Source organism: Lipophrys pholis (genome assembly GCF_963383615.2).
Source record: "Lipophrys pholis genome assembly, chromosome: 6".
NCBI lineage: Eukaryota > Metazoa > Chordata > Actinopteri > Blenniiformes > Blenniidae > Lipophrys > Lipophrys pholis.
The window spans coordinates 5,424,417-5,449,204 of NC_137629.1; the positions used below are offsets into that span (position 1 = coordinate 5,424,417).

A 24,788-nucleotide genomic window follows, 5' to 3' on the forward strand; every position below is an offset into this window, starting at 1 on the left:
GTTATCTCTGATATGTGCTGATAGAGAAAGGTTCTCAGTTTTATGTTTAAAGAATTTTGCTGCACTGATAGGACTTACGTAGTATCTGCATTTTTGAGACCTAATTTCCATCAGATTAAGTCGAGCAATAATATACTACTGTATTTGTTGAATATAAAGCTCTCCCTCTCGTCTCACAAACGGTCGCATGGCTCCACTGTCTCCTGCTCTTTTATTCATTCATCAGTCTTCTTTGTTAGTTGTTAGTTATTAATAGGAAACTGCATCTGCTGTTGAGATTTATCAAACAAGAAGATAAAGATGTTTTTTCCCCTTTTCTGACTGCAAGATGCTGTTTGAAAGATGAATTTCTTCCATTTGGTGTTTTTGTTCTTCATTTTATGTGCAGGTGTCCAGAAATGTGCTGGAACAGATCACCAGCTTTGCCTTAGGGATGTCGTACCACCTGCCTCTCGTCCAGCACATCCAGTTCATCTTCGACCTCATGGAGTACTCCCTCAACATAAGTGGCCTCATCGACTTTGCTATCCAAGTACTGACGACTTAAACCGCTTATGTTGTGACATCCGAGCTGTTGGCATCGAGTTGGTTTAGAAAAAAAATTGGCTTTTGTTTGTCCTGCAGCTTCTGAATGAGTTGAGTCTGGTGGAAGCGGAGCTGCTGCTGAAGTCGTCCAGCCTGGTGGGCAGCTACACCACCAGCCTGTGTCTCTGCATTGTGGCCGTGCTGAGGAGATACCACTCCTGCCTCATCCTCAATCCTGAGCAGACAGCACAAGTTTTTGACGGGTATGCCTCCGGCGGTTTTGGTCGTTTCGACACCGCCAAAGCTTGCAACACATCCATCTATCTTCTAGCCCATCACAGCTGACTGTGGGTGAATGCAGGGTGAACTCTGCAAAGGTTTCCACTCCCTCACAGGGCAAATACAAGAAAGACAGTCACCTTTGCTCATGTACAGGAAGAACATGTAAACTCCAAGCCCACAACCTTATTGCTTTGAGGCAAGTGAAGTAACCACTGCACTGCTGTGCGTCTCCAAAAAGCTCAGCTTTTAATAATTTTCTAAAGACTTGATTAGACTTTAATTGGTGGCCCAAAGATCTGTTTTGTAGCCGTTACCATTAAATTAACTGGAACCAAGACGTAAAACCTTCCCTAAAGGAAACTTTTCAGAGTGAAGACTATAATTAAAGCCGTAAAAGGGATGTTTTTCGTTGTAAGAGCACGTTAAGGAGTTGTGGCTGGTTTGCGCTCTTCTGCTAAGTAATTCTGCTGACTTTAACTAGGATTTTTATATCAGAGGAATGCTGAGACTGCACTCAACTCCTGAATGCTGTATCTCTACAATGCTTAACAAAAGCCTGTCGATTGGTCCACTAAACTCTGTAATTACCACAGTATATGTCCTTTTGTTCTTGTGCGAACAAAAGAAATTTGTTAGCAGTTACATGGGGGTTCATGTGCAAGACAGTTTGCTCAGGTTGTTGTTGGTGCTGTCCTAGAAAGAACACCAGTCCCTCCTCTAAAAAGAACGAGCCTTTAAAAGATACGGCTTGTCTTAGTAGAGCTTAAGAGGTGCGAGGGGGTTAAAAACGGTTAGTTTGTTTAAAATCGCACTGCTGATGTGTCACCACTATCACGTTGAGCAACAACCGTGAGCCCCAAGTGCTTGGCTTCCATTACAGAATGGCATCTTTGTGCTAAAACAAATATTCGGATCACATGAAACAAATGGATTTATCCTCCACTTGGACACAGTAAAACTAATAGGTTTTCTTTTGTTTGTATGACTTGAGAATATCTCCTCAGTCTGAGAAAAACAGTGTTGTGGTGGTTTTTGAGACGTCCGCATCTCCTCGTTCACAGATTGCGCATCGTGGTGAAGTCCGGGGTGAACCCTGCCGACTGTTCCTCTGCCGAGCGCTGCATCCTGGCCTACCTGTACGACCTCTACACATCCTGCAGCCACCTCAAGAACAAGTTTGGCGAAATCTTTAGGTAAGAATTGATCCGCTGTTTGTAAAAAAAAGTGAACCAGAAATCTTAAATCAGCAGCTCAAGCTTTTGTTTCCCTTCACCTTCTTTGACTTGACTTGCGTCATAATTCCTAATAGGGAAACTGGAAGTTTGTGCAATGCTGTGAATATGACTTGTACCAGGATTGGTGAAATAAAATGACGAGCATTTAGATTATCTACATGTTGAGAGTGGAAGACTTTAAAATATTGCAGATGAAACTGGATTGATTTTGTCACTTTCTCACTGTTTTTAGTGTGCCAGAGAATTATCAGATTTCCGCTTCACTGGTATTTTGTAAACTATCAAGGGCCAGCTTAAAAAAATAACAACAGACGCCCGGTTGCATCACAGAGAACATGAAAGCTTGAATTTAAACAACGGTCGCACACCGACCAGTAAATCAGGAGGGATTTATTGTAGAGCCTTTTCATCCTCTATTATATATACAATCAAGCTAAATTAAAGATTTAATAAGGTATTTTTCAAAGGAGGTAGATCTTAATAAGATGGTTGTCTCATATTCGGGGTGTAATGCCACATTTGCATAACGACAGCATAGAGCCTCGCAAACAAGACGAGTAATGATGAAATCACAACGTCGACAAGGCAGCTACAGGTTGCTGTTAAAAGGTTTTGGAATGTTACATCTCAATGCTTTGAATGGCAGCGAGGATATTATGCTATAGTAGCGTGAGGAAAACCATTGAGACACAGCATCCATGGAAAAACGTAGACTGAGGAGTTGTAGACTGTTGCTATATGTAACCAGAAGCCATTTGGAAAAGTTGCACTGGTAAACATGTTTGTTTCTAAAATATCAACTGTTGTTCAAATTCATGTTTTGTTTACTTTATTTTAGGAAATAAAATCCTTGTTTTTGTCAACATATCCATATCATACCAATACAATATAATAGAAACTCTTCATTGTACTATACGTAACATATATACAGGCTTAGGTTTATATCTTTTTTTTTATTGGTTGCTATCAATGATTACTGATCAATAATGTTACTTGTTCCCTGTGTGTCACGATTGCTTCGTTCACAGCGAGTTCTGCTCCAAAGTGAAAAACTCCATCTACTGCAACATCGACCCGTCAGACTCTAACATGCTGTGGGATCCCGTGTTCATGATGGAGGCCATCGCAAACCCGTCAGCCCACAACTTCAACCACTCTATGGTGGGCAAAATCCTCAACGACAGCCCGGCCAACCGCTACAGCTTCGTATGTAACGTGCTCATGGACGTGTGTGTCGACCACCGAGACCCTGAGAGGTGTGTTATTTTCCTGTCTGACACACTTTGCAACTGTTCCGTCCTCTTCGTCAGACTGTTGTCACATCTTGTGTGATCTGCTCTCAGGGTGAACGACATTGGGATCTTGTGCGCAGAGCTGACGGCATATTGTCGCTCCCTGAGTGCCGAATGGCTCGGCATCCTCAAGGCTCTCTGCTGCTCCTCCAACAATGGCAACTGCGGCTTCAATGATTTGCTGTGTAACGTAGATGTAAGTCCTAGTTAAAAGATGTTGTTCTCGGTATTTAGTTGCTCACGCATTTATTTTACCATTGGTCTTGTTCACTTCAGGTTAGCGATCTGTCCTTCCACGATTCCCTGGCGACCTTTGTCGCCATCCTCATTGCTCGGCAGTGCTTGCTGCTTGAAGATCTGGTTCGCTGTGTGGCCATCCCTTCACTCCTCAATGCAGGTAAGGATTAAATCATGCCAAACATACTACCAAAGAAAACCCCTTTCCACTCATCTGTGCGATATTTGGGATTTTTCGTGTTTTCCTAATTATTTGTGCTATTTTAACTTCATTTACCTTTTCCCCTGATCATTATATCCTCCACCTTTTTATTCAATCGATTTTCTTCTGGCTGCGTTTACACCTTAACCTGTTTGTCAGTCCAATTGATTTGTTCACATGAACACTAAACAAAGTGATTGATGCGCAGGTTTATATGCAACAATATCTGTCTGATTCAGTCGGTGGATAACTCCTGGACATTTGTGACTGGACACACAATCACATATCCAGCTTTAGCCGAAACCCTGATATATCAATGATATAAATATGATCAGGAAGAGGCGATAGAGAACATGCTTGTTTTCTGCTATTTGTTCTTTGATTTTGGTCGCATGATAACGCACAACGTGGTGATGTTACATATCAGACATTTGCACAAAACTCCAAGTATGGGAAGCATTTGGCTGTGAAGATTACATGGACTCATAAACAGGGTTGATCTAGCTTTTTTGATCGGATTATTTCAGTTTATCAGGACAGATGTAGTCAGAAGTGTTTACATGATGTAACTTTAATCAGATTAATGGTTATAATCTATATGACCACAGCTAGTGTAATGTTTTATTTTACTCTGCAGGCTTTTTAATGTCTTTTAATCTACCCTCAGTCTACTCATTCGATGACTGACTTGATATGTGGCCATATATTTTACAAACAAATATTAACTTTTTTAACCAGGTAAATAGAGATAAACAAATTTCTTTAAACTTTCTGTGAAATTCTCTGTGATCTGGGCTGATGAGTTTTTCATCCCCCATTTTCAGTTGCATTATTCTCACAGGCCCTCTGAATGAGTGAGCAGTACATGGCAGCTTGGCTCACAGGAGGAAGGAATATTCAGCTTCATAATACATTGCTTCAATCACAGAGGAGAGTGACTGCAATGTATTTGATCCAGACCCATGAAGCCTCCGTGCGGTTGTTGCATTTGCCAGGGAAGTGTCTGTGTCGCCCCACTGTTAATCTTTTTTCCCTCCCAGTGTGGAGACAAAGCCTCATTCAGCCATGCTGTTTGGTTGGGTTTGGCTCATTTTGAAACACTGCTGCACATGCCAAATGCCAACAGCTCTCACTTGTGGTAAATGCTTTGTTCTCGCTCCCTGTTTTCACAACAACAGCTTTATGAAAATTCCACTTTATCCTGCCTGATGAGAAGTCTATCTAGGACAAGGTTTAAATTTAGTCGTGCGTCTTTGATGTGCTGAGTTCTGCAGCCCATCCAAAAAAAAAAAAAGTTGGGGGGGGGGGGGGGGGATCATACCAAATGCAATATGAAGAAACTCAACATTAATCGCAGCTCATATGTCTGATCTGTACCTCAGCATGCAGCGAACAAGACTCTGAGCCGGGAGCGAGACTCACCTGCAGGATTCTTCTTCACCTTTTCAAGACGCCACAACGCAATCCGGTCCCCCAGGACGGCGTGAAGTCAGGTAGTGAATGCAACAAGAATTCTTTGACTCATTGTTCTGATTGCATGCAGCATATTTCTTGGTTCTAAACTGATGTCGTGACTTTCCAGACAAATCCTCAGTTGGTATCCGGTCGTCTTGTGATCGCCACCTTCTCGCAGCGTCTCAGAACAGTATAGTTGTCGGAGCAGTATTTGCTGTCCTCAAAGCTGTTTTCATGCTGGGTAAGGCATATGAAATGAGTATTGTCTTGTAAGTGTAGAGATTCATGACCTGACTCTGTGTTTACTGATTAAATATATTTTTTGTAGGTGATGCAGAGCTGAGAGGCTCAGGACTTTCTCACCCTGCTGGCCTTGATGACATATCTGAAGGACGCAATGTCTCCATAGAGACAGCCAGCTTGGACGTGTATGCCAAGTATGTTCTGAAGACGATCTGCCAGCAGGTAAGAATATTAGTTGCATCGACCTGAGTGTACGAATACATTGAAATTCATAACTACCCGTCTTTGTTTGTGTTTTATTAAATTTTTTTTAGTTAAGATTGGAAGTGCTGAGGCAGCGAATCGCTACATAAGAGCTCTCTGCTGTGAATACCTGTGCTCACAATCTCCATTTTATTGTTTTTATTTCTGTTTGAAGGAGCACAGGCATTTTTCTATTTTTGTAAATACAGGGAGTCAAAATGCATATAATGGCCTGAATGAGATCATTTTTGCACCAGATGTGACTCATGGCACGTTGATTCGAGGCCCAGAAAAGGCGCTGGCAGCAGCTCAGAGGGCCGAACATGCTCCCAGGCCTCCTGAGACTTCAGACACATTTTCTACTCCGCATGTTGCTCTTCTGTTCCTGAGGAGTGACCCGTTGGCCTGCTTTCATCCTCATTCAGCCAGATTTAGTCGGGCCTGTTTTTGCATGACAAAGTTTATCTTGATATTTGAATTTAAGCTCCAGCGAATTCGTCGCCTGCCGACATATTTCTTATTTTCCGATGTTTTCCTCCCCCTCTGCTTGCAGGAGTGGGTTGGTGAACGCTGCCTGAAATCTCTGTCTGAGGACAGCAGTGCCCTGCAGGACCCTGTGCTGGTGAACATTCAGGCCCAGCGGCTTCTGCAGCTTATTTGTTATCCTCACCGCCAGCTGGACAGTGACGACGGTGACAACCCTCAGAGACAGCGCATCAAACGCATCCTCCAGGTAGGGAAAAAACTCATTGTGTTTTGCTTGATCCCAGTTTTGTACAGATGTAACTAATACATTATTAGGTTTTAAGAACAAGTGTTTTAAAGGAGACATATCATGCTTTTAAATCCTTCCTTTTTACATATAAATCATACAGTTGTGGTCTATACAACGCGAAACTGCAATGCTTGGGTCTGAATTCCTCATTATTAGAGCTCCACAGGCCCCTTTTCAACCCCTTTTCTGATGCGCTTCTGAGAGCAACTCGTTTTGGGGCGGTCTCTTCAAATGCAAATGAGACACTTCATACCCCTCCTCCTCTCCAGGTTGCAGAGGTGACACTCGGTTCAACGTCACCCTGTTCGGCCATCTTTGTAGTTTGATAGAACAGATACAATTATCTAGCGGCGCAGAAACTTTATATTCACACATTATTTACAAAATGTCAACAACGGAAGATTTGTCCATCCAGCCATACATGTTGGAGCCAGAGTCGGACCCGGCGGAGCGAGATGAAAATGACGATGATGCACCTTCAGAACAACGTCTTCATATGGATGTAACGCAATGGTGTGTTACTATATTTACACTAACTTCTCCATCCATGCCCACTACTACAATACTGCCTGTATTACAACGACTATTTAACACAGAAGTTACATTCTAATCTAAAACGAGCACACAGCGCTAACATATGAAGACGGTGCAACTGCTAATGCTAACAAAACAATGACAGGGACGTCTTATCATCACACTTTTTAGCGTTATATACAGCTTACCGAAGTGCTCTGTTCGTCGTCTCCATAGATAGAAGGAACTGACCGCTCAATCAGACGAAGTCTTTCGGCAAATCCTTCTTTATACTGGCGGAGGTTGCTGAAGCAGTCGTCCTTAAAGTGCTTCGCGCACACAAAAATGACCTTACCCACAGATGTGGGTACATTTCTGTGAAAAATAAAACTCAACCAGGCACTTGGAAAAGGTTCTGATGCTGGGAGACGGTGTAACGAAGCTTGTGGGTTACTACATCCAACAACCGAACATTTCGACTTATCCTCTCGTAACTTCGGTTGGACTACAAAATCGCAGCGAGAAACAAAAATGGCGGATTGCTCGAAACGTCGATGTCCTAATTTGGCAGTTCCGCTGAGAATACTGTGACGTCATTGTTCAAAAAACGTAATAGAGAATAGAAAAATCGAAACCGATCGCAAAATATGACCAAAACAGAATATAAAGATATCAACGGAGCACCTGAAGAGACTACTTTGAACTTTTCTGTACTTCTAAACACTCTAAATATACACCAAAATGCATTTAAGGGCTAAAAAAGTGGATTTAGCATGATATGTCCCCTTTAATGTTGACTGTCTCAATTCATCTGCTGACTTTAATGCAATCTGTGGACTTTTACTGCCCTCTATTGGCTAAAAGAGAGGAAGAACACAACACCAAGTCATAAGCAGGAGTCTCTTAGTTTCTGATCTTCAGACACAAAGGCAATTATAACAAAAAATCTGTCTCATGCAGAATATGGACCAATGGACAATGAGGCAGTCGTCACTGGAGCTGCAGCTGATGATCAAACAGAGCACAAACAATGTGAGTGTCATTGTTGTTCTGTTGTTTTCGTGCCGTACACAGGTGTTTTCTTATATTTTTTATATTCTACTTTAGATTCTCTGCAGTATTTAGATTAAATGCTACTTCATATTTATGACATACACATTATTATTATTGTTGTTATTATTATTTTCATTATTATTGCTGTAATACTATAACAATATTAGTGAGCTTATATAGATATTTCCATATTACTCCCTTACATGCACAGTTACCAGTGTACATGAGTCTGCTCTATTTTTGTCAGCACTTGATATACTGATGTTCTTTAATCAGCTTTTTTTTCCGCTCGACTTGCACAGATAAATATATATATATATATATATGATATTTCTGAAAAGGCTCTGTGCAACTTTATCTTGAATATTATTGAATGTTGTTTGAATCATTGCCTCCTTTTTTCCTCTCCAGGAGCTCTACTCTCTCCTGGAGAACATAGCAAAAGCCACAATTGAAGTATTTCAGAAATCAGCCGAGATGAACTCCAATAACCCCTCAGGGAACGGAGCCACAGTCCAAGGGGGCTCCGCATCCAACAGCAGCAGCAGCACAAGCAAAATAAAACCTATTTTGAGGTATTTGTTCAAACAATGTTACCCTGTTCTTTGCATTTAAATGTCATGCTAATTAACCTCTGAACCTCTTTAACATGCATCACTTGCTCTGTGATCTGCAGCTCATCAGAGCGATCGGGTGTTTGGCTCGTGGCTCCGTTGATAGCCAAGTTGCCCACTTCAGTTCAGGGCCACGTGCTGAAGGCTGCAGGAGAGGAGCTGGAGAAGGGACAGCACCTTGGCTCCTCTTCTCGTAAAGAGAGGGACAGACAGAAACAGAAAAGGTTTGAGGCAAATCTGTATTCCCTACACACTCATAACAAATGACAATCATCACAGTTTATTGAATATGCAAAACTCTTATCTTCCCTCTGTCAGGATAAGAGCGCCTCCCTTTTTAGTTTAAATGTGCTTTTCTTTCACAGCATGTCGCTGCTGAGCCAGCAGCCATTCTTGTCTTTGGTGCTGACCTGCTTGAAGGGACAGGATGAGCAGAGGGAAGGCCTCCTCACCTCACTGTACAGCCAAGTGCAGCAGATTGTCACCAACTGGAGAGAAGACCAGTACCAGGATGACTGCAAGGCCAAACAAATGATGCACGAGGCTCTGAAGCTCCGGCTGAATCTTGTAAGACTTTCAGAAAATTCTGAAACTGTTCAGTAAAAGCTGCATCTGTGAAAAATCTTAGATTGTTTCAGGAAATTTTAGTTTAACATGATTTTTTTTTTTTTCTTTTTTTTTTGTGTGTGAAGGTTGGTGGCATGTTTGACACGGTGCAGCGCAGCACCCAGCAAACCACTGAGTGGGCGGTCTTGCTCCTCGACATAATCAGCAGCGGCACTGTAGACATGCAGTCTAATAAGTGAGTACTCCTCTGATTACTACCAAACATGGATATGAACCACTTGGTGTGAAATACACTCATGCTGCTTCATTCTCCAACAGTGAGCTCTTCACAACAGTGCTGGACATGTTGAGTGTGCTGATCAACGGCACGCTGGCTGCTGACATGTCCAGTATCTCTCAGGGCAGCATGGAGGAGAACAAGAGAGCCTACATGAACCTGGTCAAGAAGCTCAGGGTGGGAAGGACACACTTTTATCACATGTTGCAGGGATAGAGAGCCTGAAGACAAGCTGTTAACGTTCAATGGCTGATACGTTCCACTTTTTCCTACATTTAAATTCATGTCCTACTCAAACCTTTTTTATTTTTTTGTTTCTTTGAGGTTAATAAAGGAAACATTTAGGAAAAATAGAGCCCATGTGGGAAGTTCCAGCCTCATTAATAAAATTACTAAGTTGAAGGTGAAATCTTTAAAGAAAAGTCAACAATATTGTTTGTGTTCAAGCATAAATTTTGACCTGGTGCCAGAAGTGATTTCATTGTGATAAAGACTCAAAAATAAAGCTCAACATTCATGAAAGCCAAACGTTTTTTTGTTTTAATTCCACAGAAAGAGCTTGGAGATCGGCAGTCAGAAAGTCTGGAAAAGGTTCGCCAGCTTCTGCCGCTGCCGAAGCAAACCCGAGATGTGATCACATGCGAACCTCAGGGGTCGCTAATCGACACCAAGGGCAACAAGATCGCCGGCTTTGAGAAAGAGGTAAAGTCTTTATTTCACTCTCAAATCATGAAGTTATCAAGTACATAGTAACAGTGCTGAGGTCAATTCATCTGTAGGTTGTTAATCAGCTCACATTTGACTAAACTCACACAAAATAAAACATTTTGAGAGTTTATGTCCCCGCTGTAATAATGTTCTTGGCGATAAATCATTATTATTATTATCAAACCAATAATACCATTGGAGGGCCTGATTATTTCTTTTTTAGATTGGGCCACAGTTGTAACAAACATTCATCTGTGGGGTGAGCACCATGTTTGTCATAAAGCAATTTGCCAAATTGTCTCTGCCGGTGCTGTTTGGCTGCACTTGGAATGGATTTTATTGTGGCCATGCACTTTCACAAGACAAAAAATGTTTCAGTGAAGATGTTATAATGACACAATTCTCCAAGAATGTGTAAAATTATGGAAGCGGACAAAAACCTGCAATAAACAGAGGTTTGCAAAAGCCGGACTAATGTTCCTCTGATCCTTTAGGGTCTTCAAGTATCAACCAAGCAGAAGATTTCTCCGTGGGACGTCTTTGAGGGTCTGAAACATTCTGCGCCGCTCTCCTGGGGCTGGTTCGGTACGGTACGCGTGGACCGCAAAGTCACCAAGTTTGAGGAGCAGCAGCGTTTCCTGCTGTACCACACCCACCTGAAGCCCAAACCTCGTAGCTATTACCTGGAGCCTCTCCCGCTGCCCCCCGAGGAAGAGGAGCCCCTGACACCCGTCTCCCAGGAGCCGGAGAAGATCAAGGAGGCTGTGAAGCCCGAGAAGAATGTGCCCGCTGTGGCGTCTGACACAAACAAGAAGAAGTCCAACAAGAAAAAGAAAGCTACCGCTACCAAGACGGAGGTCGGGGATAGTAAAATATGATTAAACTTACTGCCATAATTGATTTCCAGAAAGTAGCTGATGTTGATTTTTTTTTTTTTCTTGGTAGGACTATCGAACACCTGGCAGTGTGAGCTACGGGACGAATATGCCTCCAGAACTGATGCAGAACCACCCATATGGCCGGCTGCAGTACAGCCAGCAGCCCATGAGCATGTACACACAGAACCAGCCTCTACCTCCAGGTCAGCTCCAGGGCTCCTCACATCATTACACGCTGGTTTAGAAGTTATTCAGTCACCCTCTGGCTGCAGCTCCACTTATCTCGATCTGAAAGTGTCATTTCACCCACAGGAGGTCCAGGATTAGAACCTCCATACAGACCGACCCGCAACCCCCAGATGAACAAAATGATGACCACTCGACCCAGCTACCCCGGCATGATGCAGGGCATGCAGGGAAACATGCCCGGCATGATGGGAATGGACAAGCAATACCAAATGAGTTATAAACCCCAGCCCACCATGCCGCAGGGCCAGATACTGCGACAGCAGTTACAGGTCAGACTGGTGAGTCGAGCAGCGCCTTCCAGTTAGCTGTTGTGTCGAGCTCCAGGTTGTTGTTTTGTTTAGTAATCGAATCATTGGAAATATATTTTCAGCTAAAGGCTGGTACACACGACAGGATTTTTAAAACTTTCACAGAATTAGAGACCACACACTAGATGATGACTAAAGACAGATCACACAAGATTCTTCCAGTTCTTCAGCAGAGTATCAGGCTCTTCACGCTCAATATTCCAAATCTTGCGTAGTCAAACGTGACTTCAGTGTAAAACACGGCCTGTACAAGTATGGCATGTACACGGCAGATTCACTTCTTACCGGGATAAATCACCCCGGTACTCTGATGTCTAACTACAGAGCATAAAAGTCTCCTGACCAATCAGATCTCTTGGAAAATGACCTGCCTATTTTTACAATATCCTGATTGGTGCACGAATTGTCCCGCCCACTTGGAATACTCAGAGCGGAGACGGAGTGTGTAGAGGGATCTTTTTGACATAATAAAATAAATCCTCGTCACTGAGGCTTTGAAGGATGTTCTTGTTTATGACTTGTTCCCAAGTCTCTTTATCTCCACAAGTTAATAATAATAGTCACGTCTGATATAACTACAGAAACATGAATTTATGGAGCGCACATCTACTTTGCCGTTAAGTGATGAATTAATATCCCAACACAAAATGCATTCACACTGGGGAAACAGCTTCAAAACAAACTGATGGAAAATATAAAGCTAAAGAAGAGTAGTGAGGAATAATAAATAAAGTTAAACTGAGTGATCACAGGGCCGTTGCAGGTCTGCTTATATTTTCCTATGAATTAATATCGTATAATCTCATGAAGTCACGCTTTAACAAGTCGGGAACTTCCCGGCTTTGCTGCGGCAGCGTTGCTTTTAGCCTGGTTATCCTTTATACCAGTACTCATGACGTCGCGCCCCCTGCTGCTCTGCTCGGCTCGTCTCGGGGCAGAACTCGCACTACAGGCTTTCTCGTCGCAAATATTGAACATGTTCAATATCTACGATCTCTCCTTCCGAGACCTTCCGAGCAGATCGGACCCGGCAAAATCACTCTTAACACACCCCTGGAACATCAGACACGATGTTGCTTGCAAACATCCGACAGTCGGGCCCGTGCTCCCGATATCGGCCCGATTATCCTGTAGTGTGTACCAGCCTGAAGTATCCTCTTTGTGTGTGTGTCTTAATGAACAACTGTCTCGAAAAAATTCAACATGATGCGATTTTTCATCGATCAACACTTCCTCCAGAAACGTAGAATCAAAAAAAGCAACATTAACATGAATTTCACTAAACTTTGGATCATCAGAACTTCCCCAGCTTTTCAGCATTACATTTCTCCACAAAAGTCTCTGGAAGTGGTCAAACTCTTAACATCACATTCTTCAAATACGATATTTCTATGAAGAAATGCTCTCATTTGCCAAAAGGAATGAGAACCAGGCGAAGCAGCTCCCTAATGCAATACCCTGAAGTACCATTTGGGTTATTACAATATTGTTAGAGAAGATTAGTTGCTGGTTTGATGACTGTCCAAATCTTTATAAACTACATTTTATATATTCTTATAAACAGTCCTGGTGAAATGCTGTGTATTTATTTCCACTGATTTTGTTTTCAGAATCAGAGCATCATGGGGCAGCAGATAAGACAAATAACACCCAACCAGCCATACACGTCAATGCAGGCATCCCAGGTAAGTCTGCTTTGGTTTGCCTCAATTGTGTCATTGAGACGGGGGGGCGGTTAAGGCACAATTTCCACCACATAAAAAAACCTATATATTCTCCTTGATATGATTACCAATATCTTCTCTCTTTGGTTCAGAACATATCTCAGGGCTATACCTCATACGGATCACACCTGAGCTTGCAACAGCATCCGTCCCAAAGTGGTGGCATAGTTCCTTCCTCCTACGGGAGCCAGAACTTCCAGGGCTCCCACCCCGGAGCCAACCCAGCAGTGGTGGACCCTCTCAGGCAGATGCAGCAGAGGCCCAGTGGCTACGTTCACCAGCAGGCTCCAGGCTACGCACACAATATGCAGAACACGCAGAGGTCGGTCTTGTTTTTGCCATTTTTCTTACATCGTTTGTTTTGGATTCCCAATGTGTCGGAGTAATCGTATCACTTTATCTATTGGAATCTTTACAGCGAAAAGGATTCCTCTCCACCTGTACTTGCTCATGTAGAATTGTTGGCTTTTCCTCTGTAAACGTCACTGCCTGTACTCACTCCTTTACGTCTGTGTCTCATAAACCTCAGGTTTGCCCACCAGCCCCTCCAACAGAATCCGATCATACATGGTCTCAGTCACATGGCAGGCCAGGGTGTCCATCCAGGCTTGAGGCCCAACCAGATGCTGGCAGAGCAGCAACAACAGCAGCAGCAGCAGCAGCAGCAGCAGCAGCAGCAACAACAACAACAACAACAACAACAACAGCAGCAGCAGCAGGCAGCACAGCAGCAGTACCTCAGACAACATACACTCAGAGTAATATATCTTCATACTAGCTATCTATTATAGTTTACTGTCACAATATGGCTTTTCTTCCCCTCAAATTGTTCCATTAGTCTATAAAAAGAAGTTCTTCTCTCACTAAAATTTCTCTAATTTCTACGTTTGCAGCAGCAGCAGCAGGCCCAGCAAGTTCCACAACAACAACAGCAACAGCAGCAGCCGGTCCAACAGCAGCAGGTTCCTCCTCAACAGCAGGTTCCGCAGCAGCAGCAGCAGCAGCAGCAGCAGCAACAGCAGCAGCAGCAACAGCAGCAGCAGCAACAACAGCAGCAGCAGCAGCAGGTGTCAGCGGTACCGCCGCCCGGCCAGGCACAGAACCAGGGGATCGGCATGCAGCCGCTGCCCCCTCAACAGCCTCTGGTAGGTCCAGCCAAGATGGCAGTGGTCATTTTTAGGTTTTACTTAAAAAGATGTGTCTATTGTATCATTAAGTCAGAGATGTCCAACACGTTTTAGTCCATGCGGCCCGATTGGAGCCTGCTGGGTGGTTTTTGGCCCACGAGCCGCATGTCCGACGCCCATGGTCTAATCCATGTTATGTTGGACTCTTGAGTTCAGGATTTTCTTCAGGGGTGCCATCGATAAGCCACAGGAGGTCTGACTCTCATTTATGTAGAAATAGAAAATGATATTACACCTGTGAATACAAACGCGTTGCACATTTAATTTGAACGTACAATTGTTAATTGTTCTAATGACTCTCTGTTTAGTTCCCACGCCAGGGGATGCAGCAGACTCAACAGCAGCAGCAGACTGCAGCTCTGGTCAGACAGCTTCAACAACAACTTTCAAGTAAGCCAGTGACCTTTTGACTTTTAGGGCATTTTTTTCATGATTACTTTCAATTTTTAAAAAATGCGTTTTTCCCTTTCTTTTTCAGACACACAACCAGGACAGGGCACCAACTCATATTACTGTTCATAATGATGTGCAGGGAACGGCCCATTGCTGGGAGGCACAGCTCTGTATATTGAATTGGGAGAATGTGTCCAGTCTTGTGAAAGCAGTTAAATGGGAAGATTGTCCCGAGGCTCCGAGGACCACCTAACAGATGAACCAAAACCTGGTGTGGCCGCCGAGGCGGCCATCAGAAACTAGCTCAACTTCAGTTGGTGTAATTATGGATTATCAAAGGAGGGATCCGGCTCTGAAGTAGAAACATAATGGTTAATGATGGAGAAGTCTATGTACAAAATACCACAAATTATAAGAATAATGCAATTTTTTTATTTTATTTCAATTTGTACAATTTTTTCAGTTTCGTGTATTTCTCATTAAAAAAAAGTCATGTCATTTTTTCAATGTCTTGTACTTGTTGTTGGCGTGTTTTCTAGATTTTAGACATGTTTGAACTTTTCCCCGGTAGTATCAGACAAGCAGTCTTAAGATGATTTCCAATGTCCTCAGCTTTTAAATTTCTTTGGATTCTTTAGCGATTGGTTAGATTTGCTTTTTTTATCCGGACTCTCACTTTCAAGGCGATTAAAAAGCACTCCAGAGTCAGGTCCCAGTGCTCTCCCCTCAAAGGGACAGTTCTTTCCTTCATACCTTGGCAGAAAGTTCAGTGCTGCCCAGCTCCTCTCGTCGGATTGCACTCCAAGTCTGGACAGCAACTTATCAGAAATCTGTGGCACGACTGGCTGCAGGAGCGTTCCATAAATCCTCAGACATTCAAGTGAGACGTGGATGATCGTGTCGAGCCACCGCTGGTCTTCACTGTCCTTTCTGTCCAGCTTCCAAGGTGCATGACGCTGCACAAACCCGTTGGTCTGCCTGACACATGCACCGATGGCCTCCAGGGCTTTGTACACATGCAAACTCTCATAGTGGTTTTCCACCAGAGCTGGAAGGCTTCTCACGGCGTCCAGCATGTGATGGTCTTCAGCTGCTGCCCTGCCGCTGGCCCCGTGGGGAAACGACAGGGGGCAGAAATGTGGGTAGACCTGAGTTGGATTGAGAGCTGGAGCCGTGCAGCGGTTGAGCAGACCACCCAGAGAATCGGCGAGCTCTGCGTTCAGCAGCTGAGTAACTTTGTGATCGGCGTAATCGCAGTCGGAGTCTGGCACGCCTTGACGCAATAGAAAGTACCTCATGCCATCAGTAGTGAATACCTGCGAGCGCTCAAGAGGATCCACTACATTACCTAAACTTTTCGACATCTTCTTTCCGCCTACCGTCCAGTGAGAGTGCACATGTATCCTCTGGGGAAGCTGCAGTCCAGCTCCAAGGAGAAAAGCTGGCCAGTAGATGGCGTGAAACTTCAAGATGTCTTTTCCTACAACGTGATGGACGGCGTGCCACCACTGGTCATGCTTTTCTGGATAGCCCACTGCAGTCAGGTAGTTCACAAGAGCATCCAACCACACATAAATGGTCTGCTCAGCGTCTCCTGGCACTGGGATCCCCCAGTGGAGGCGGCTCCTCTGACGGGACACCGAGAGGTCCGGGAGGTCCTCCTGCAGCCACTGGACCGCGGCCTGGTAGAAGCGCTCAGGCTGCACGGCCTGGGGATTTCCTTCGAGCCAGTCCAGCAGCTGAGATCGAAACGCAGACAGACGAAACATGTAGTTCTCCTCTTTCATCCATTCCACCTGCAAAACAATTGAGAGTTCTGATGATGGGAGTATAAAAACTGGAAATAGAAATTTTAAAAAAAGGCGAACATGTTGAGCAAATAGTTTGTTTAGAAGTCTGCTTGGTTCAACCAAAAAAGTAGATCAGAAACAAAATCACAACTTCTTTTTATAGTTTAGTGTTTATTTAAAGCAATAATTGTTTTTAATTGAGGAAAAAAAGCAACATCTTCCATAAAACAAGTTTTTTTTATTTTATTATATATTTCTTTGCACAAAATAGTGTTACAAGCATTTATGAGAAGATCTTCACTCAGACACTGACTTCATCTGTTGGAGGAAACAAACGGTTACCTGGTGCCCGCTCTCCAGCGACACTTTGACCTCCTTCCCTGAAGAGTCCAGAGCATCGGCGACCTGCGTTGGCATGAGGAAGCTCTCATCTTGTGTGGAGTACCAGCCCTCATAGCTGCCCTTGTAGATGAGCCCTCGGTTCCAGAGCACCGACCAGAAATGCTCCACGGCTCGACGGTGTCTCTGCTCCGTGGTTCGTATGTAGTCTGTGTACGATACACTGCAGCTGCTGAAGAGATGCCTGAATCTCTCCGACACGTCGGTGCAGAAAGTGAGAGGATCTTTTCCTGCAGCTTCAGCAGCCTGCTGGATCTTCAAACCATGCTCATCTGTACCTGAAGTGCAAAACTGTACATCAGCTTAGAGAGTAAGAAACATGTACGACTGCATTTCATCACAACTTTGAAGATGATCAATTTTAGAAATATTTGATTTTCTTATCATTTCAGTCTTTCTCCCAACATATTTACACATTCACAAACTTTTAATTTCCGTTGCATATTTGAGTTTTTACAGGAATTAATTATTCTGCAACACTATGTGGCATTTCCTACATCGGGACTTTTTCTACACCACCTGCAATATGTGAAAACAGAAGAAATTTTTTAGTGTCCATTTATACATTTTATGTTCAATGACTCACTTCTGCACAAAACACAATTTGAGACTTGACTGCAATGAAAAAAAGCAGATGACTAATTAGTGACAGGCTATAAATATACATGTTATTAAAGGGGCCATAATCCCAACTTTATGGATGGATGGTGTTACACCAAATTAACACTTTGTAGATCTACAGAAGATCAATGCTGACCAGATTGTGGATTTCACATACAATAGAATCAGTTTTGATGAACATGTTTTTACCCGTGGCAAACCTGGAGTTAAAGCCCCGCAGGACTTTGTATCTGTGCAGGCAGTCCGCTGTCACAGCTGAGTACAGGTGTCCTAAATGAGGAGACGCGTTGACATAGAAGATGGGAGTGGTTATGTAGTGAGCCGTGGGGTCTGAGCACGGCTGGCTGCTCGTGTGTCTCTTCTCATGTCTCCACAGAGATGAAGCAGTTGATCCAAGCTGCCCGCGATGGAGTCTGCGAGCTGCTCCACAGCTTCTGGTCGCACAAAGTAAAGAGAGCCTCATCGCTGGACTCCGACATGAAAACCAGCGAGCGACTCTCAATCCAATGATAATGTTTCTCTGGAGAAAAGGAGAAAGATGATTGAAGGTCCTCGAGAAGTTGAATGTTCTGTTGAGGTACGAATCAATGAATTCGGAGATGTTTTCGTAAGTCCATGTGTGTTGGTTGTATCAAGGTTAGCACTTCTTCCGGTTTTGGTGATTGACAGTTCATCCTCCAATCAAAATGCGTCCTTTGAACCACAGCGACCAATAGGATTGCAGAGTTTTTCTTGACCACTTCCTACTGAGATTATATTATCTAAATCTACACCAATGTCATGTTTTCAAAATTATTAACAGAGGCAACCCACGGATTAAAGTGTAAGCAATCCACATATTTTATTTAATTAGCTTTATTCATCGAAGAAGCACAAGAGGATTAAATTCACACAGCAGCTGCTGAACAGCTCAGCCTCTTTTAACGCAAAACAAACTCTGTGTTGTGGTTATCTTTTGAAATAGAAGAGCTGGAGACTATTAAATCTGAAATCAACCCCTTTCAAGATCATTTCAAGACTTTTTAACCGTAAAAATAAATAAAATATCAATTTAAACACTTATGTCCTTTTATAGGTTTTTAAAAAAGATATTCCTTAAAAATAAATAATGGAATCCATGTCCAAAAACAATCTCCATTGTGAGCATGTATAGTTTGCACATTGTTACAAAACCTTAACCATTTCAACAAAACCTGCTTTCTAATGTTTATTTTACCTGTCCTCATACCTCCAACACCCTGTTAGAATCTGATATCCAGTGCCTTCCTATTTCTCTATGTTCCAGCTGTCGTGTCATATTTATTTTACCTTTTCCCTTGACTTTTGCTGAGACAATCTGATATGCATTTCCTCTTTTTTGTACTTTACATCCCACTTTGCCAAGCTATTAATTACTGGTGTTTGGTTTCCTTATTCTGGTGACTGGCATCAGGATTACAAACAGTTTATCTTTTGATCTATTGGAATTAAAAACATATTTCAGATGAAATAGAAGGATTTGCAGAAGTTATTACTTTACAGACCTTTTGTATTTAATACCACTTAAATATTTACTGTATGTGCATATTCGAGTTGCAGTTCTCAAGACTGGTCTTCAGGCGTGTCCAAGACCTTGGTCTGCTCTTGGTATTGACTCAACACTATATCCTTGAATAACTTCATGTTCCTCTATATCAAATCGAAGTTGTAACATAGTTTTAATTCAATTTTGATTCCGTTTTAATAATTTAGCCACCCAAGCGTTTGGAGACTGCCTCGCGCGAGTCGCCCCTCCGTTTCCTTGACAATATACCGGAAGTGAAGGGTGACAGCCAGCCAATCAGCTGCTTATTTCCTACTGAGGTAGAAACATTTCACTTCAGCTGCCAGTAGAACTCTTATTTCTCGTAAGTATGTCCTAAATAAGTATTTCATTACGTCTTTTTATGCTTCGACGCCTCTCGCGGGTTTAACGTCGAGCGTGAACTCGTTGCACTGAAGGAGTCCGCCTGTCACGTGACGTTTCAAACGCGCTGCCTGTTGCTGCGCCTCTGAAGCGGAACGCCACAAGTCCGCTCGTTACCAGACGTTTGTTTTGTTCTGCGCTGTTCCAGATGGACGTGAACCACGTGGACTTCTACATCGGCCTCTCTCTGGCTCTCAGCTCCAGTGTCTTCATCGGGGCGAGTTTCATCCTGAAGAAGAAGGGCCTGCTGCGACTGGCCAGCAAAGGCTCCACACGAGCAGGTGACTTCCATATGTTCACTCCCAGTAACGAAGTAACAGTAACTGAAGTTACATTGAACTATGAACGGTCCCAAGTTAAAATATACTACACAGAATATCACAACATAGTAACTAATTCTTAGTGAACATACAACTGACCATCTATAGAAATTATTTCAGCCTCAAATGAATGTTTTTTTGTATATTATACTTCTTCCTTGTAGGATTCAATAGACATGGAGCAAGGAAAATAAAACATTATTGGAGTTTTGAATCATTGGGACTAGATTTCTCAATTAAATTAAAATCTATTTAAGTACTTGTACTTAACTTCTGTTTTAATCTCACTGTACTTGTACATGTGACAATAAAAGGCATTCTATTCTATTTGTGCAATGTATTTTATACAATATGAATAGATTATAACGTAAATAATTTTGATTTGACAATGATTTTAATGAAACATTTTAGAGTGTTTGACTTAATGGATATTCACAAATAATCCGTTTTTTTCTATCGTTTTTCCAATAGATTAACAAATTTCTGCCTCCTAATTACATCATAGCCAAATACTTTTAAGTAATTAGATTGTTTTGATATTGATCTGTTGAACAGTTACGTGATGCCACTACACCTGAACCTCAGTCTTTCTACTTATCTGCCTCTGTTGAAATGATTTACATTGAACATATTTTATGAATTGAGTTTCTGATATGAGATTGATTTGTTGGTGAACGAAGGTAATTAATATCCAATTTCAAACCTGCAAGAAATGTGCAACTGTGACTGAAACATTTAAATTGACATTCTGCATTTTACAGGTCAAGGCGGGTTTGCCTATCTGAAAGAGTGGCTATGGTGGGCAGGACTAATATCAAGTACGTGGATGATTGATGGCCTTAATTCTTCCGTTAAAACGGGTAACATGTCTGGATTCTGCACTGCTGGACAGCTACGTTCAGGAACACTGCCGTCTTTGTTTTTACAAGAAGAAATGAGGCTTTTGTGGGTTTGGTATTTTTTTGCTGCTGATGTCACTGTGCATGTGCCATATTGTGTGGGTTACACCAAAGACCACATTTGCACACGTGGGTTTGAAGGAAATAATATTTTTCGTCTTCAACCTGAGCAGTTGCACCAGTTTCTGAGTATATACTTACTGATGGTGATCTTGTGTCTTGCAGTGGGAGTTGGAGAGGCCGCGAACTTTGCTGCTTATGCATTTGCTCCAGCTACGCTGGTCACTCCTCTTGGAGCACTCAGCGTGCTCGTCAGGTGGCTTTCAGTCTTTTCTTTTTATACCTCTGACATTCAATGTGTATGAAACGAAAATGTAAAGTGCACCAAGGGCACACACTGTGACAAAAGAAAACCTATTTTTCAACATCATTATGAGAGGATAAAAGAGTATTCTATCACAAGGACATATTATAGTTATGGCGAAACGTTTTTTTGAAAATGTTTGTTTAAATGTTTTATTTAAACCAAACCTGTAATTGCAGTTATTTACAATTGAAATAAGGGTCACATGTGGTTCAAATGAGTTTTCTCCTCTCATAACCTGTGAAACTAATTATTTATTATTTCTGGAAATGGACTCACAGGTGTCCAGTGTCTTATGCCGGGTTTAAGCCATTGTCAATAATAAGTGTGACATCCTGCAGTTTAAGATCAATGACAATATATATATATATACAGGCTGTGTCAGAACTGTACGTTTCCTGTTGTATGACAAACTTTCAGAACTAATGTAGTTGCTGCAAAACTTAAGCTGAAAGCAAGATAGTGAAACGTTATCACATTTTAGAGATTTGATTTAAAAAGACAAAATAATAGCAAAAAAGCCAAAAGTTACACATTTTTTAATTGAAATGTTTCCTCTTTGCTGGAAAGCTGCAACAGTCACAAGATGTAATTATTTCACGAAGAATCAATGAATCCAGAGGAAGTTAGAAATACGATACACTTTTTCCTCTGCATTTTTTTTAAGTATCTTATATTTTGCTAACACTGTACCTTGAATGTTTGTTTTTCTTTTCCAGTGCTGTGCTCTCCTCGTACTTTCTGAATGAGAGGCTGAACGTGCATGGGAAGATCGGTTGCTTGCTGTGCATTCTGGGCTCCACAGTGATGGTGATCCATGCTCCACAGGAAGAGGAGGTGGCCTCTCTCAGTGCCATGGCGGAGAAGCTCAAAGACCCAGGTACACCAGCACCAACATCATTATGATCTGATTAATCATATTGCGGAAACCCAATGTCATGAAAAGGTTGAAAGGATGCTTTGCTTTTGTTCTAAGAGTCCTAACTGGTTCTTAAATGCTCCCACTAGGTTTCATTGTGTTTGCTGTGTGCGTTGTGGGAAGCAGCCTGGTTCTTATCTTTGCCGTGGCCCCGCAGTTCGGACAGAAGAATGTGCTGATCTACGTCCTGATCTGCTCGGTGATCGGCTCCCTCTCTGTGTCTTGTGTCAAGGGTCTGGGCATTGGCATTAAGGAGCTGTTTGCTGGGACAGCAGTGCTGAAGGAGCCCTTGTTCTGGTCCTTAGTCATCTGCCTGGTCATCTGTGTCAGTGTTCAAATCAACTACCTGAACAAAGCCCTCGACATATTTAACACCTCCTTAGTCATTCCCATTTACTACGTCTTCTTCACCACATCCGTCATGGCCTGCTCCGCTATCCTCTTCAAGGAATGGCTGAGCATGAACACCGATGGAGTAGTTGGCACAATTAGTGGATTCTTCACAATCATTTTGGGGATTTTTCTCCTCCATGCCTTCAAGGACATCACGTTCACCTGGGACTCCCTTCCACTCTATCTGAGAAAGAGTCCTCTGAGCTTTCCACGTGACCGTCAACCTTACGTCGCTCTTCCCAGCCATGACGTTCAAGCAGCCCAGATGAAGCTGCCGAGAGAAGAAGGCTCAATGGGGGGCAGAAGTGTGCATCAGAGAGCTCCGTGAGGAGGACCAGTATTCTCGTCACCACTTGAACCAGTTGTGAATCTTCAATTCACATTTAGCTTTGAAGTGTGACAAATTGTTTTAATCAAGTTTTTCATGATCAATGAAGCATGCACTGGATAACCAAAGTTTACTTAACTTAAAATATAGCACAATTATTATAGGATTGTTACACTGAATTGTATTTGAATGACTTTTGTTTTCTTATTTTCAGGAAAAATATACTAGATAGTTTCTAGCAAAGCGAATGTCTGTTGCGCTGCTGCACCTCCACGTTGTCCAGTATGTACGGAAAACATTGTTGAACCAGATTGTGCCTTCTGTTACTGAAAACTAGTCTTTGTAGTTTTGCACTCAATCTTTTATTTTGTTGATATGTATAAACTATTATTTTGTAACAGGCCTTAAGTTGAAAAACCACAATTTGTCCTGAGTGCCAAGTTTGAACAATTCCTACAATGAGAGACTGTTTAATAAATACTGCTGATTGGGCTCCGTGAGTCATATATTTAAACTACTTTGAAAAAAAAGATAAACTAGAACTATAACCTGGTTGTTTTTGGTGGAAAAGCCCTAACAAAGAACTGGCGCTAAATCTGTCCCCGACCCCAAACTAGCACCTGGTTCTTTCTGGTTTAAAAGTCCCCTGTAAGTCCATGAACTTCCTCTGACGCTCACGGTGAAAACATTTTTCAACCAAGTCTAATGGTTCTCGAACACTAATCAGTTGTTCGGGACTAGCGTATCCCCTTGGAGCGCTGTTTCTGACTGCCAGTTCTGCTCATCAGAGCCAGGTGCACATCTCCTGCTTGTGTGCTGCCATGCTCTCTAATCTGCCCTGCAACATGCCTGCTAAGGAAGCGAGCTGAACCTTGGTCTGGTTCTGTGGGTCCACTTTGTGCACTAGTTTTCCCTCCGATGCAGGTGAGACGTGTTCGTCTCTTGGCTGTTCTCTGGTGAGAAGAGGCTCCAAGTCCGAGCGGTTAGCCCGGTACTGGTGCACATGTGCAAACACTTGGCTCTTTGTGCCTCCTTGCAGAGTTGACCCGTTGCATCAATGTTGGTCCGTCTTGGAGTGGCAGGGGGGCTTGGAACATCTGAGTTTTGTATCTGAGGCCCGTATTTTCTCCAATTTTAGAAGAGAGATGGTGTCCTTCAGCCAGGATTTGAATGAGGGAGGTACAGGGGCCTTCCATAGAAAGAGGATCCTCTTGATGCGGTCAGTGAGGTGAAAGCTATAACAGTTTGTTGTTTTTTTGTTGTCAACATTCCATCTGGTGTTATACCAAATATTGCTAAATGTGGACAGGGGGGGTCTATCAATATTTAAGATTTCAGATATCGCATCAAAATATTTCCCCAAAAACCGGTCAATTTTGGACATGACCAAAACATATGTGTCAGGTTACAGGGGACCTGTGAGCAACGGTCACATCTGTTGTTGCATTTATCTGGATAGACACTGGAAAGTTTTGATTTACTGTAATGGAGCTTATGGAGCACCTTAAACTGAAAAAGGCTAAGTCTAGCACAGCTGCAGGACGAGTTAACCATTCCCAAGGCCCCACCCCAGAACTCCTCAGCAAGAGCGATCTGCAACTCCTCCTGCCACCCAGTCCTGACCCTCTCAATAGCAGACTCATCTTCTGTCAGCAGAAGATTATAAAAATAGGAAATACAGCCTTGAGGCAGGACACTTGCCTCCAGCAGTAAGTCAACGCCACTGGTTGGGGGGATCTGGGGGGATTGAGGGGAGTGACTCCTGACCAAATCACGCAGTTGAAAGTATCTGAGAAAGTCAGTCCTGGTCAGCATCTGGATTTGGCATAGTTGATCAAATCTAGCAAACT

At 42.8% G+C, this 24,788-nt stretch overlaps 3 protein-coding genes across 6 annotated transcripts in view; 2 read left to right on the forward strand and 1 right to left on the reverse strand.

Moving 5' to 3' along the window:
* The window catches only part of med12 (mediator complex subunit 12), a 27,420-nt gene extending 11,945 nt beyond the window's left edge, over window positions 1-15,475 (forward strand). Inside the window, exons 18-43 of one of the 2 annotated variants that reach the window (XM_080465801.1) lie at window positions 389-532; window positions 625-788; window positions 1,869-2,000; window positions 3,071-3,298; window positions 3,386-3,530; window positions 3,611-3,731; window positions 5,156-5,266; window positions 5,356-5,469; window positions 5,557-5,693; window positions 6,268-6,447; window positions 7,963-8,034; window positions 8,467-8,630; window positions 8,732-8,893; window positions 9,035-9,236; window positions 9,362-9,471; window positions 9,555-9,690; window positions 10,066-10,215; window positions 10,716-11,078; window positions 11,167-11,302; window positions 11,412-11,626; window positions 13,267-13,341; window positions 13,473-13,702; window positions 13,910-14,138; window positions 14,274-14,525; window positions 14,876-14,957; window positions 15,046-15,475. In XM_080465801.1, coding sequence (XP_080321927.1) covers window positions 389-532; window positions 625-788; window positions 1,869-2,000; window positions 3,071-3,298; window positions 3,386-3,530; window positions 3,611-3,731; window positions 5,156-5,266; window positions 5,356-5,469; window positions 5,557-5,693; window positions 6,268-6,447; window positions 7,963-8,034; window positions 8,467-8,630; window positions 8,732-8,893; window positions 9,035-9,236; window positions 9,362-9,471; window positions 9,555-9,690; window positions 10,066-10,215; window positions 10,716-11,078; window positions 11,167-11,302; window positions 11,412-11,626; window positions 13,267-13,341; window positions 13,473-13,702; window positions 13,910-14,138; window positions 14,274-14,525; window positions 14,876-14,957; window positions 15,046-15,089 — 4,098 coding nt within the window. In that variant the 3' untranslated portion in view covers window positions 15,090-15,475. The remainder of the gene's footprint in view (window positions 1-388; window positions 533-624; window positions 789-1,868; window positions 2,001-3,070; window positions 3,299-3,385; window positions 3,531-3,610; window positions 3,732-5,155; window positions 5,267-5,355; window positions 5,470-5,556; window positions 5,694-6,267; window positions 6,448-7,962; window positions 8,035-8,466; window positions 8,631-8,731; window positions 8,894-9,034; window positions 9,237-9,361; window positions 9,472-9,554; window positions 9,691-10,065; window positions 10,216-10,715; window positions 11,079-11,166; window positions 11,303-11,411; window positions 11,627-13,266; window positions 13,342-13,472; window positions 13,703-13,909; window positions 14,139-14,273; window positions 14,526-14,875; window positions 14,958-15,045) is intronic. The other variant, XM_080465802.1, reaches the window with a different exon arrangement.
* mars2 (methionyl-tRNA synthetase 2, mitochondrial) lies at window positions 15,403-18,418 on the reverse strand. Its single transcript, XM_080465803.1, has 3 exons — window positions 17,960-18,418; window positions 17,093-17,427; window positions 15,403-16,756 (listed from the first exon to the last, which is right to left on the reverse strand). Exons 1-3 carry the CDS (start codon window positions 18,231-18,233, stop codon window positions 15,569-15,571), a joined length of 1,797 nt encoding a protein of 598 aa, XP_080321929.1. The 5' UTR covers window positions 18,234-18,418; the 3' UTR covers window positions 15,403-15,568.
* LOC308111070 (magnesium transporter NIPA2) lies at window positions 18,050-23,460 on the forward strand. 3 transcript variants are annotated; one of them, XM_080465804.1, is made up of 6 exons: window positions 18,050-18,347; window positions 19,864-19,996; window positions 20,797-20,853; window positions 21,160-21,250; window positions 22,018-22,178; window positions 22,307-23,460. In XM_080465804.1, the coding sequence occupies exons 1-6, from the start codon at window positions 18,309-18,311 to the stop codon at window positions 22,936-22,938; spliced, it is 1,113 nt and encodes a 370-aa protein (XP_080321930.1). In that variant the 5' UTR covers window positions 18,050-18,308; the 3' UTR covers window positions 22,939-23,460. The 3 variants fall into 3 exon arrangements, with proteins under 3 accessions (XP_080321930.1, XP_080321931.1, XP_080321932.1); XM_080465805.1 differs by lacking the exon at window positions 18,050-18,347 and adding an exon at window positions 19,553-19,656; XM_080465806.1 differs by lacking the exon at window positions 18,050-18,347 and adding an exon at window positions 19,608-19,660.
* Window positions 23,461-24,788: the final 1,328 nt, after the last annotated feature.

Coding starts and splice junctions, on each gene's coding strand:
- mars2 (XM_080465803.1), bottom strand. CDS start 18,233: ATGAGGCTCTCTTTACTTTGTGCGACCAGAAGCTGTGGAGCAGCTCGC. Junction 17,428..17,959: donor TAACTCCAGGTTTGCCACGG/GTAAAAACATGT, acceptor TTTGCACTTCAG/GTACAGATGAGCATGGTTTG. Junction 16,757..17,092: donor CGCTGGAGAGCGGGCACCAG/GTAACCGTTTGT, acceptor ATTGTTTTGCAG/GTGGAATGGATGAAAGAGGA.
- LOC308111070 (XM_080465804.1), top strand. CDS start 18,309: ATGATTGAAGGTCCTCGAGAAGTTGAATGTTCTGTTGAG. Junction 21,251..22,017: donor GCACTCAGCGTGCTCGTCAG/GTGGCTTTCAGT, acceptor TTTCTTTTCCAG/TGCTGTGCTCTCCTCGTACT. Junction 22,179..22,306: donor GGAGAAGCTCAAAGACCCAG/GTACACCAGCAC, acceptor TGCTCCCACTAG/GTTTCATTGTGTTTGCTGTG.